General features: G+C 33.9%; 1 protein-coding gene across 3 annotated transcripts; it reads left to right on the top strand.

The window, feature by feature from the left end:
• Positions 1 to 3,249: 3,249 nt before the first annotated feature.
• LOC133172456 (methylenetetrahydrofolate reductase (NADPH)-like) lies at positions 3,250 to 12,126 on the top strand. 3 transcript variants are annotated; one of them, XM_061307339.1, is made up of 11 exons: positions 3,250 to 3,318; positions 5,255 to 5,470; positions 7,141 to 7,382; positions 7,676 to 7,792; positions 8,173 to 8,366; positions 8,536 to 9,102; positions 9,255 to 9,437; positions 9,619 to 9,717; positions 9,817 to 9,939; positions 10,405 to 10,628; positions 10,814 to 12,126. In XM_061307339.1, exons 2-10 carry the CDS (start codon positions 5,271 to 5,273, stop codon positions 10,624 to 10,626), a joined length of 1,947 nt encoding a protein of 648 aa, XP_061163323.1. In that variant the 5' UTR covers positions 3,250 to 3,318; positions 5,255 to 5,270; the 3' UTR covers positions 10,627 to 10,628; positions 10,814 to 12,126. The 3 variants fall into 3 exon arrangements, with proteins under 3 accessions (XP_061163323.1, XP_061163325.1, XP_061163324.1); XM_061307341.1 differs by having other exon boundaries at positions 10,405 to 10,642; XM_061307340.1 differs by having other exon boundaries at positions 3,272 to 3,318; positions 5,258 to 5,470.
• Positions 12,127 to 12,913: the final 787 nt, after the last annotated feature.

Genomic DNA, 12,913 nt, shown 5'->3' with positions numbered 1-12,913 from the left:
TAACTGCAATTGAGTAACGCGCGTTAGCGCGTCAGTCATGAAAATTTGTTTGCACACACCGTTGCAGTTATGAGACCTTTCAAAAAGTAATGATTCATTGCTTATATTTACTTTTTTAACTCGTTGGCTTGACTGCAAATATGATTTTTATTTCAAAATCCCTGCATTATCCTTCGAGTAAATTACAATTAATGGAAGAGCCATTGCAACAGCTTTTTTTCAGAGTGAGCGTGAATTATGGTTTTCGCTTATGACGTTGCAATTCCATGGCGTTCAGAGTTTGTGACGTCAAAATAAAACGTATACCTTAACCTTTTGACCTCCTGTCCGTGTTGCTGTAGCTTTCCACACGCTGTATAAGCAAAACACATATGTAATGTAAATATTCTTTAATATACATAGCAACTTTCATATAGATATGTGCATATATATATATATACAAAATATGACATTTTATATTATATATGGTATTGTCTTACGGCACATGGATGATAACTAAATTGTCTTTTGCAACGTCATGTTTTATTTGTATTGATAATCTGCTGAAAAAAAGTCGGATCAGCCTGCATCGATACAGGATTCCCACTTCGTAAAGAGACGAGAGGCTAATCTCTCACACACATGGACTTCCTGAAGTTTTGCATTAGTGTATCATCGATCGAGGTACTCTAACAATATAGTCAACTAAACAAGTTTCTGACATTTTGCTATGAAGGCATCTCTCATTACTGCCTGTGCCAGTAGCCATTTATTATGCCCTCCTTCGAAGAACGGAGGGCATGTCTGTCGGTCGGTCGGTCAGTCTGTCTGTCTGTCGGTCCACCAACAGTTTCTGTTCATTTTCTTCGCAGAGGTTGCACATACTGAAATGAAATTTGGTATACAGATTTATCGTAAGAATATCTATGTCAAGTTTTGTTTTGGGTACGATCGAGCAATATTTGACAGAGTTATGCCCCTTGGACTTAGAAAAATTCCAATTATTTTGCTTTCCGTTCATTATCTCTGCAAAGGTTGAACAAATTAATTACTGATATCATGAGAAACGTGTTTTTGCCAAAGATGTGATGTAGAATAATTAAGACTATTTCTTGTTGATGCATCTCAGATAGTACCGATAGATGACCCCTATTGATTTTAAGTTCAAAATGTCAATTTCATTTCCATGTACACTGCCCATAATGTATACTCATAATAAAGGCTTGTGCACCCTATAATGTATGTCCAAGGGGGAGAGAGGCATAAGTGTTTCACAAACATCTCTTGTTTATACATGTTTTGGTCTATCGAACATGCCATTTAATATTAAAGATCGAGTGATTTTCTTCTATTTTTTGTCTTCTTATCGTTATAATGAGTATACATGTATATTAAAGTCAATCTTTTCATCATGGCACCAGGAATAAGCATAGGCGTCAGAACAGGAGGGGGGACTAGAGGGGGCTTACCCCCCCCCCCCACTTTTTTGTAAAGATAAACATAATATAGGCATTGAAAATAAGGACTTAGCCACCCCAAACGATTTTGTTGGTTTAGATCCCCCCTCCGCTTTCAATTTGCTTCCGACGCCTATGATAACGACAGTGTAACAACAACATGGGAACGAATAGTTTACATAGTAAAATTTATATAGGGAAACAATTCTTTTTTAAAAAAAAAGAACAAATTAATTTTACACAAAAATATATTGACTTCCACAAAAATAGCATTGAAACATTTTGTAATCTTGACACCAAGACTTGGCAAGTCTCAGTAATGAGTCAGTATAGTAAAGTAAATGAAATACGGAGATTACTAGCTTTGATTTTATATCCAAAGAAGGAGTTTCATTATTTGTTAGAGAAAAATTAATGATTTGAAAGTTGTGGCCGATGTATTTTTGGTCAGTAGTTTTCAAATATAACCACCCTTAAAATGTTGGAGAGCAGTGATTCCACATGGGCGGATCAAGTTGGGGGTTGGTGAAGGGGGGTCGTGGAGGGGGTCCGGACGCCCCTGGAATTATCAGAGTTATGAAATATTTATGTAAAAGTAACGAAAAAATGACCTTGGAATACCTCTAGGCAAGACGGACCTGTCTACCCCCCCCCCCCCCCCCCCCGCAACGAAATAGAATTTTGAGGTTTGGGCAAGTTGTGAAGTTTTTTCCTACATTTTTTTTTTTTTTTTTTTTTTTTTTTTTTTTTGCCTGTGAAAAAAATTTCCGAGTTAAACATTATTTTCAGTTGATATGGAGCCCCCTGAAAAAAATCCTGGATCCGCCCCTGTTCCACGTAGAGGGAAAGCTTTCTCCTAAGATACCCTATTTAATTAATGCTCAAATGCCGAGTGCCGAGTATATGCCTAAATTTGCAGCCCTCCATCCGCAAGTGGTCGCGTCTCAATATGAGTGAAAATTCTCAAAGGGACGTTAAACAACCAACCCTATACAATGTAAATAAATGTCAAAATAAGCACGGTGTACCGATGTACTAGGATTTTATTTCTGTTTATCCTTTCGACGAATAATTGAAACAAGGAACGAACGAAAGATCGAACTAATGAACAACAAACAAGCAAATAAATAAATATACATGTATAAATAAGTAAAAAATTACATGCACGATTTGGGTATTAATTAATTAATTAATGTGCTTGTCATAGACAAATAGACAAATAGATTCGACACATTACGTCATTTGTACATACAAAGACATAATTCAGCGCAAAACAAATTATGACAGAAGTCAAAAATAAATTTAGAAGACACATACATGACATTGTTCTACCAAGGATTAATTTAATTAACTCTTAGTTAAGAACTTACTAACACAGGCACAGGGGCTTGTCACTGTATTTTTATAGTAGGGGTAACTTTAAATTAAGAGAAGGTAAATATTTCGTGACAAGCCCCTGTGCCACTGCAGGCACTTGTATAGTATATGGGGTAAAATATATATATAATATATTACAGAAACAAGTGTCTGTGCTTACAACTTATAAAATAAATGCTATAAATAAATTAATCAATGAATTGGAAGAACAGTTATCTTTCGGCGCTCAAGACTAAAGTGCTTCCGACACCTAAGAATGAATAGCGCTGAGATCCACCACCGATCTTTCTCTATGATAAATACTAAGAATATCGATTGTTTGTTATAACCCGAGGTTTTCCGATAGCGCTACACTAAATTTAGCTTGATTTTCATTGGTTGGCTGCTTCTATATAAATCCGGCTCTAAACCAATGTTGGTCTCTTCAGTTTTTCAATGCAAGCGCATAGGAGTCTGTGTTGGAAAAATCATTCGCCGAAAAACAAAATAGCTGCTTTAATTAAAGGTATTGCATAGCAAAAAATTAGTTCATGAATGGGAAAATTATGCAAACACAACAGGTAGTATGATTAAAGTTAAATTTATTGTTAACCAGTGAAAGGAAGATTTATTATAACTGTTGTCAGTAACAGTATTGGTCATCGTTATTCGACGATGCGGAAACTGTAAACAAAACATTACATGCCTTTGAATGTATTATTGCGAACGCGTATGTTTACTTTATCAAATAATTTTAAAAACTGCTTAATTTCTTCAATACATGCATTTTCTTATTTTAAAAAGAAAAGTACTTGTAACGTGGTAGATCTGACGACTCGGAAATGTTTTGACAGATGTTTAGTTTGTGCTTTTATAATTAATCTGGCCCTATCTAAAAATAAATAAATAATATGCCTTGAATTTGAGTGAAATGAACCAGTGCATTCCGATATTGTGTTTTTCCATCCAAAAATAATTTATTGAAAGTATAGAAATTAGTTTTCTTTCTTTTCTCCTTGATCATTATATAATCACCTGTATTTACATAACAAGCAACATCTACTGTGATCCAAGAAGAATGACTTTAAAAATGTAAAAATGGCCATAAGTGAGTCATAATTTTATTTTTACACAATAAATATTTCATTGAAAAACCAATTTGTAAAAGAAAAACAATGTGAGGTCAATTTTAGCCCAATTTCCATGATTTTTTCACTGAATCATGCAGAATTATTCAAATTTTCTTGTCTTCATGTGCCAAACAAAATGATACACTAATCATTGAGAATAATTTGTGAAATTGTCAAGAGAAAAAATTCTAACTTCAAAGTACTATTATTTCTTAACAAATTAGTTGTAATTTTTTAATTTCACATTTGACGTATCTAGCCTGATCACCGCAATGCCTAAAGATAAAATTATTTTAAAATCGTGTTAAAAACTGCAAAGAATTCTGCATTTTATGGTGTTTTATTCATAAAATATGATCAACAATTAAATAAGACTGCAATAATATTTTAGAAAAATGCATTTTTCAATAAAATAGATAGTGGAAAAATAAAATAATGATCACTTATGATGCTTATGGCCAGGTACATTATTTTCAGAGTATATCAATGATTTAAAAATTTGAAGGGAAAAAAAGTTGTGCATATAACAAGGCAAATATATATTACTGAACCCCATAAAGAGTCGGAAAAATTGGAAATGGAATCTAAGAAGTAATATTTATTGATTATGGATAATAAAAAGGTTTTGTTTTATTTAGATAGTCATTCATTTTTTTTTAACAATTTAATTATTCAATGTTAACCATTTTTAAGACACTTTATAAATGTTGATCTGCAAAATTGCTCATATTGAGGATTAAATGGTGTTGGAATCACATTTTTAGATGAGTATTTCATTCAGTAATGATATCAGGAGAGTCTATTGTTATAATTAATTCACCTGTGAAATCCTGGACATATATGGATGAATCCACAAGTATTTACGTCAGCATCTTACCCATAGACCACAACTTAGACCGTTGTTTTATCGAAGAGGTTCTAAATTGAGCCTATCTCTGTATCTGATCTCAACATTTAGCACCATTTAATTGTTGTCAGTAAAGAGTATAGAATTAATGCTTTATGCTGTCAAACAGATTTCTACATTCTGTGTACCAAGGAACATTGATTTATAGAATTTAGTGTTTTAGTGCATTTAGTGATAGATGTATATTTGATCAGTATATAGTAAGTTAAAGATAAGAGATGTGAAAGAAATTCTGAAATGAGTATTTTAGTGCATTAGGTGATAGATGTTTATTTGATCAATCTACTTAAGAGAGGTGAAAGAAATTCTTCAAATTAATAAACAATAGCAAAAAGTTCAGTAATTGAAAAAATGATGCAATTGATTTTGTGCATGGAGAATCTTGGACTGAATTTTATTAAGAGGTATTAATTTTGATCTTTTAGCAGGTGATCTGAAGCCATGCCTGAATTACTGAATGGGACCACCGTCATTGGCACCAATGGGGTCATTCCCCACTCCCCAGTACAGGAGGCAGAGTACGGGGAATATCGGAGCGTGATTGAGCGCATCAACCAGAGGATCCAGTCGGGGGATCCCTTTTATTCTCTCGAGTTCTTCCCACCAAGGACAGCTAATGGGGCAGTCAACCTTGTTAGTAGGTGAGCGATTCCAAATTTTTTTCCCAGCAGGAAATGCAGGTATGGGTAAATAAATTATTCCTGCTGGTAGTCAATTAAGTCAGTTGTAGTAGATGATTTAAAGTTAATAGTAAGAATTCTGGTCAGTCTTGCCAGTTAGTAATAATTCCAGTAGTGTGTATATATAGTTGTCCTTAGTCAACTGTGTGATTAGAAATCCTGTCAGTACAAAAAATAAAATAATTAAAAGGCATGTTTTAAATGAGTCAAATTTGCTTGTATACTACCAACTCAGGAACAGGATTTGCACTTAAGAATTCTAGAGTAAATGGTAATATTGATATGAAATTTTATTTATCTGAATGTATTTATCACAGTCACTCATTAAACTTGGAAATCCGAAATGAAGTTTAAATTGAAAAAAAGAAACCCTGAATTTAATTATCTGATATATATTAGAAAATGATACAATTTAATGTACTGCACCCTCAACACTTTAATGGAAAAATGATATACTAGTATACTAAAAATATACCATTGAAACACTGAATTTGTGTAGTATGCTAATTATCATGTTTCCTCCAATATATTTTCTGCACCAATACAACTATCATGCACTGTCTGTCTGACTGCATGCCTCCATGAATTATCCATCATTAAAGTACACTGACCTATATTTCACTGTCACTGCTATAAAATTTACTTGTATTATAATTGTACGTCCTCATTGTCTTGGAAGATGAAGAAAAAACTGGGAAATGGGTGGGCTATGGATTTTTTCCTGTTGGTTGTCAGTAATAAATAACAATTATTGGATTATTCATACATGCCGAGCGTGATACTCATCTGACCTTCACCTTGTTTTTATTTTGAAGTCTACAGAGCATGCTATTCAGTACAATAGAGAATTCAATTGGCTCTCAACTACCAGTCCGCAAAACATTTAATCCATTTTACAATTAAAAACATTTATACAATTATGTGATCACAGAGTTTTACTCTACTTAAATAAATGAAATAATTACTATTTATCCTTTTCAGAAGGCAAATATAACAAATATAAATCTGTTTTTTGATACTGATTAATCGTTGAGCATTGAATATGAACATTTAAAATAGTTTGGCTCTTTGAGTGATTAATAATAACACATGATATAAGCTTTCCAAGTAATCAGAAAAATAAAGTCTCAATAGCGTAATTAGCATATGCCATACAAGTCTTGACACAACTATTTACTCTAGCATGCATTTGGTATTTTATGTAAGTTAAAAATAGCTCTCAGGAGAAGGGAAAATCCCATTCAGTTATCTGAAGGTCGTGAAATATTTCGGTCATTTCCGCATGACATGGTTGCCAATGTTTATATTAGATAAGCTGTGATTGCCTGACTGGCAATGAGTACATTAAAAATTTTGAGTATAGTAAGAGCAGAAATGATTTATTTAGCACTAAAAAAGATTTCTGCATCATCGGCTTTGCCTGCAGTATTTTGACCCCTATGTGGCTTTAGAACTATGATATAATTTATGCACTTTTAAAAAAGCATACTCTGGGCATTATCACCAGAATAAAAAAAAAATCACTGGGTTGAATTCACTTTACAAATGATTGATGAATAAAATGAATTAGATAAAATTATAGTGGTCAATTGATTACACTGTAATTGGAATTTTTGTATTAATTACTCAAGGATAGAGAGAATGAGTGAGGGTGGCCCCCTGTTTTGTGACATCACCTGGCACCCTGCAGGTGACCCTGGGAACACAGAGAAGCCTACGAGCTCCACGTGTATGGCAGTCACCATGCTGAACTACTGTGGCGTGGAGACAATGCTCCACATTACCTGTAGCAACCAGGATGAAGACGAAATAAAGAGGAACTTGAAAAAGGCCAAGGACATGGGACTGAAGAACTTGTTGGCTCTTAGAGGGGGTGGGTAGAAATAAATGCTAAGTTTTTCTTAACAAATTTGAACAATACCTCAAAAGAAGTGTTTAGGGTAGTTGACTTCATCACAGATTATATGAAAAAAATGACAACATGAGGATAATGTGAAATTTTAGTAATGTAAGCATCTTAAATGTTGAAACGTTTTATTTTACAATGTATTTATATTTAGAAAAACTTTTTTCATCTTTCCAAGATTAAGAAACATAAAAAGAATATCATGTCATTTTTTTTTAAATAAATAAATTTATAAAGTGAAAATTAACATTGTGTTTCAGATCCCCCAGATGGTGGGTTAACTTGGACAAAACAAGAGGAGGGACTGAACTATGCCACAGATCTGGTCAAACTGATCAGGAAGGAACATGGGGATCATTTCACCATTTGTGTGGCTGGTAAAGAAAAAATACTATTGACGGGGCTAGGAATAATTTCTTATTTTCACTTGCTTCTCTGTTTTTGATCAGATATTATGTTAAAGAATGTTTTAGTGTTAAAGTTGTTGAATTAAGATTAACTTTGCAAGAAAGTCACTGGTCCATCAGATTAAGCGTATTTCAGAATTGACTCCTTTTGAGGCCATTGGGTCACCTATATTTTCTTGCCTTGGATTGTTACAGTCATACCTTAAGAATTATGTGATGGGGAAAATGAGTCATACTGCAAGAATATTGTTACCTAGATAAATGTTAGACTGACACTTTTGAAAATTAAAAGCAATTAAAATGTGCACTGTTTTTTTTTTTTTTTTAAAGTTTTATGTAAATTTTTGTAGGGTACCCAACTGGACATCCAGAATGTACTTCTTATGCAGAAGATCTGCGTCATCTGAAAGAAAAAGTGGATGCTGGTGCAGACTTTATCATAACACAGTTGTTTTTCAAAGCAGAGACTTTCTTTCAATTTGTTCGTGACTGTAGAGAGATAGGAATTACCTGTCCAATAATACCAGGTGTCCTTCCAATTCAGGTATTTAACATCTTTAAGTTAAAATACTACAGAAATTCTGTCTTTGGCTTGATAGCTTTTGTAAAATGCTTCACTAAATTTTCTTTGAAGATTCAAACTTTATTATTAAATGATTTCTATAAAAAGAGTGGAAAAACGTAAAAAAAAAAAAAATTCCATTTACAAATAGGCCTACCAGTCCCTCAGACACATTGTGAAATTGTCACGATTAGAAGTACCAAAGGAGATTCTGGATGCTATTGAACCGATTAAAGACAATGATGAGGCAATCAGAAACTACGGTGTGGAACAAGCATTCCAAATGTGTCGTGAACTTCTCAAACATGAGGATGTGCATGGTGTTCACTTCTATACACTCAACAGGGAAGTCGCAACCATTGAAATCCTCAAAAGACTTGGCATGTGGGTGGAGGAGCCTTGTAAACCATTGCCATGGAAACAGACTGCCAATTATGTGCGTTGTAAAGAGGATGTGCGACCAATCTTCTGGCGATCTCGACCAAAGAGTTACATTTACAGAACTTCAAACTGGGATGAGTTTCCCAATGGTCGCTGGGGGAACTCCTCAGCAGCTTCTTTTGGAGATCTTACAGACTACTACTTGTTTTATATGAAGCATAAACCTCCCAAAGAGGATCTCCTCAAAATGTGGGGAGAGGAATTGAACTCGGAGCAGGATGTGTGGGATGTGTTTCAGTGTTACATATCTGGATGTTCCAATAAGGATGGGGTCAAGGTTAGTTTTACACATGTGGATGTTCCAGTAAGAATTGGGTCAGGATAAGTTAAAAAAAAAATCAAGAATATATGGAATTACACAGGGAATAAGAATGCATTTAATCTTTGAAAGGGAAGTCAAATAGCCAATTAAATGGTATCTTTCACTAGGTTCGGTCTATGCCATGGAATGATGATGAATTGTCACCAGAGACGGGTTTTATTAAGGAGCAACTTGAAGCCATCAACAAACGTGGAGTTCTCACCATCAACTCTCAGCCCAATGTCAATGGAGCTCCCTCCTCAGACAGCAAACTGGGCTGGGGGTCACCCAATGGCTACATCTACCAAAAGGTCAGAGTTCCTTTGTAAATGTTCAGTTCACTTTACTGACAATTAGCATGTTGGCATAGTCATAAACATAATTTCAGAGGAAAATATTTTTAAAAAGAAAGTGTACAGTTGTCATATTCTGTTTTGCTGGTACATATATATATTCTTTGAATGTTTACTGTGAGTAACTTACATTTATTAGGCATACTTGGAATTCTTCACATCTAAAGAAAACGGTATTGCTCTGAAGAAAATATTGAAAAACTTTCCCCTAGTCAACTATCATATAGTGGATAAGAATGTAAGTAAAGGCATGAGGTGATATATGACAGTATAAATTTAAGCAAGCACCTGATGATGTAAACTGTTTTTACCAGCTTTCTTTTATGAAATTTTTAAGGGTGAGGCAGACTACACAAACTGTGATCTCACTACTCCTATAGCAGTCACCTGGGGAGTGTTCCCTGGTAAAGAGATTATACAACCAACAGTGGTGGATCCTATTGCCTTCAAAACCTGGAAGGTATGGGTACTAAATGACTTTGAAAAAAAAAATTATCCCTGGCCTGCAGATCTATTTTTTTCTATTTGTTGAAGACCAGAAGAGCATACATTCTCTGTTTGACTGATTGCAAACATTTTGCAAAGTACTACTCTTCCTACAGTTTCAGTTTATTTGAATGAAACTATAGCATACAAGTAAACTTCACGGGCACATATAAATATTGATTTTTGATTTTGATGAACATTGTTGCCATAGTTGCTAGAAATTTCTGTGAAATTCATCAAAAACTACAGCTACAGTTTTGGTCCTTTTTCTAAAAAATTAGCTACATAAATAGATTACATATAGATCCAGAATTCTAAAAATGTTTCAAAAAAAATTATCAACCCAGTGCAACTTCTCTTTTATCTTCTATCTAAGTACAGACCAGTCGAGCTTCAGTCTCGTTGGAGACCTCTGGTTACATGTATGTGTACATTTCAGGATGAAGCCTTTGAATTGTGGAAACACCCCTGGGGTAACCTTTACTCAGAAGGATCGCAGTCTAGAAAAATCATTGACCATATTTTTAACAGTTATTACTTGGTTAACTTGGTGGACAATGACTTTCCAAAGGAATCTTGTTTGTGGAAAATTGTAGAACAAATGCTGGAGGAGGGAAAACGGACAACGTCCACTCCAGAACAGATGGAAGTTAATGTATAATAGTAAGTCAGAACAAGTGGGTTCTCCTTACTTTTTGATAACATATGATGGACCGTGATCTAGAAAGTATTCGTAGTATGAAATGTTAAATGCACAAGCTACACAAAATGCAAACAAGAAAGGGCATAGAAAGATCAAGCATTAAATACTTTTCCTTACAGATTTTTTTTTCTTTTTCTCATTTCAGAATGAAGACTGTTTGTACAGATTGTGCATAATCCATAATCCGTGACAAAGACAACTTTAGTGCATCTCATTAAAAAGTTTTTTTTCTGGGATCAAAATTTTCTTGTTTTAAAAATCCAGTTGCTTTACATGTAGAATTTAAGTTATTTTGTGCTTGTTAAACACTCCCTCATAAAAATCTACTTGCATTGGAATATATTTTTTATTTACCTATATCCAGTATTAGATACTGACTGTTAATGTATTTTTAATGTGGACTAGAGTGGTGATATGTTAGGATACAATCAATAGATGTGATAGGATAAAGAAATGGCATGTTGTTGTTATCTTCTATTTACAAAATTGATATCTCACTTTTATAGGATTATTTTTGTTCTTTGATGTAATATGTACCTGATCATTTTTTTTTTACATGATAATTAATATTGTATTATAAAGCCTATGTAAAGAGTTGTTTAAAGGAATGCTTAATTGATTTTTAAGTTCACCACAAGAATTCATTGGACTGACTAAACGAATGGATTTTGGTGTGGTCTGGTGGATTTATGATACTTACTGTTTTTTGTATAAAAACAAGGTTTTTTTTTTTTTTTTTAGATGTTATTGTTTGACCTCCATGTGTTTTCATAATTTTGAATAGTAATTTGGACAACAGATTGTTAAAGTTAAATACTGCTAAATAACCCCTTGTTTTGTAGTAAAACTTGTCTAATCAGGGCACTAATGGTTCCAGATGAGACAACATTCCAGATTAGAGAATATTTTTAAACAAATGAATTTACCTGAAGTTTTCATTATAATACATAAGATTTTGGAATACTCGGTACACACCATCCAGATTATACATGTTTTACTGTCCAATGTATTTAATTTTGGGAGGGTCCCAGTGAGGTTTTCCTTTATGTGTGTGTGTGGACTGTAGAAAAATCCTCTGCTTTATAGTCTGTATTTAAAGAAAATGCAGCTTAAGAAATGTGCAATTTGATTCTAAGCAAGTTGTTGCTTTGTTCATTTCTCTTCAAAGAGTGTTCAGTGAAATACTCCGGTGAAAGTAAATACCGGTACTTCCTCTGCAACTCTATAAACTTTGATGTAAAACAGAGCTCCAATGCATTTTGTATTAGAGAACTATATTATACATGTAGATGTGGCTCTAAGTACCTGTGTGTAATGTGACAGTTGTATATTCATGTAAATGTATTTAATATGTAGACTGATATGTAAAAAAAATACTGTTGTCTGTATTACACATAATGTTTTGATGCAATACTTTTATAGTAAGAATTCAAAGATAATAAAGGATTGGAAAAGTAACAGTTTGATGCTCAAAACCTCCTTCAAAGCAGTCAATGGAGAACATTTTATGTATCCGATTAATATTTGTCCGATTACAGGATACAAAACACTAATGATGGGGTTTAGAAACTAGTAGAACAATAATCTCCATGACAGAGTGCTTGCAAAATTATGATAGGTATAACGCTGTTATTACCTTGGAAATCGGCCTCATAGCGGGGAACCCCCCGTTTGTTAACAACTTTTGTTTCTTACCTTGTGTGTTATTATACCATACAAGGCCATTCTCTAAATGTAAGAAAAAGTACAATCTGCTGATGGATGTGATTGACGAGGAAATCTTACATTTTTAGCTCACCTGAGCTGAAAGCTCAAGTGAGCTTTTCTGATCACCCGTCGTCCGTCCGTCCGTCTGTAAACTTTTCACATTTTCAACTTCTTCTCAAGAACCACTGGGCCAATTTTAACCAAACTTGGTACAAAGTATCCTTGGGTGAAGGGGAGTGTAAATTGTTAAAATAAAGGGCCAAGTCCCCTTACAAGGGGAGATAATCAAGAAAAGACAAAAATATGGTGGGGTCATTAAAAAAACTTCTTCTCAAGAACCACTGGGCCAGAAAAGCTGAAACTTATGTGGAAGCATCCTGGGATAGTGTAGATTCTAAATTGTAAAAATCATGACCCCTGGGGGTAGGGCGGGGCCACAATAGGGAATCCAAGTTTTACATTGAAATACATAAGAAAAATATTTAAAAAATCTTCTTCTCAAGAACCACTGGGCCAGAAAAGCTGAAACTTATATGGA

This window comes from Saccostrea echinata, unplaced genomic scaffold (assembly GCF_033153115.1).
Source record: "Saccostrea echinata isolate AGI-Se365-2 ecotype Australia unplaced genomic scaffold, CSIRO_AGI_Sech_v1 ptg000054l, whole genome shotgun sequence".
NCBI classification, from domain to species: Eukaryota; Metazoa; Mollusca; class Bivalvia; order Ostreida; family Ostreidae; genus Saccostrea; species Saccostrea echinata.
The sequence above is the reverse complement of the archived record's forward strand: the minus strand, read 5'-3'. Positions and strand labels throughout refer to the sequence as shown.

What these genes read in the sequence shown, in the direction of transcription:
- LOC133172456 (XM_061307339.1), top strand. Translation starts at nt 5,271, where the DNA reads ATGCCTGAATTACTGAATGGGACCACCGTCATTGGCACCAATGGGGTC. An exon ending in CTTGTTGGCTCTTAGAGGGG is followed by an intron (nt 7,383 to 7,675) that starts GTGGGTAGAAAT and finishes ATTGTGTTTCAG; the next exon opens with ATCCCCCAGATGGTGGGTTA. An exon ending in ATCATATAGTGGATAAGAAT is followed by an intron (nt 9,718 to 9,816) that starts GTAAGTAAAGGC and finishes GAAATTTTTAAG; the next exon opens with GGTGAGGCAGACTACACAAA.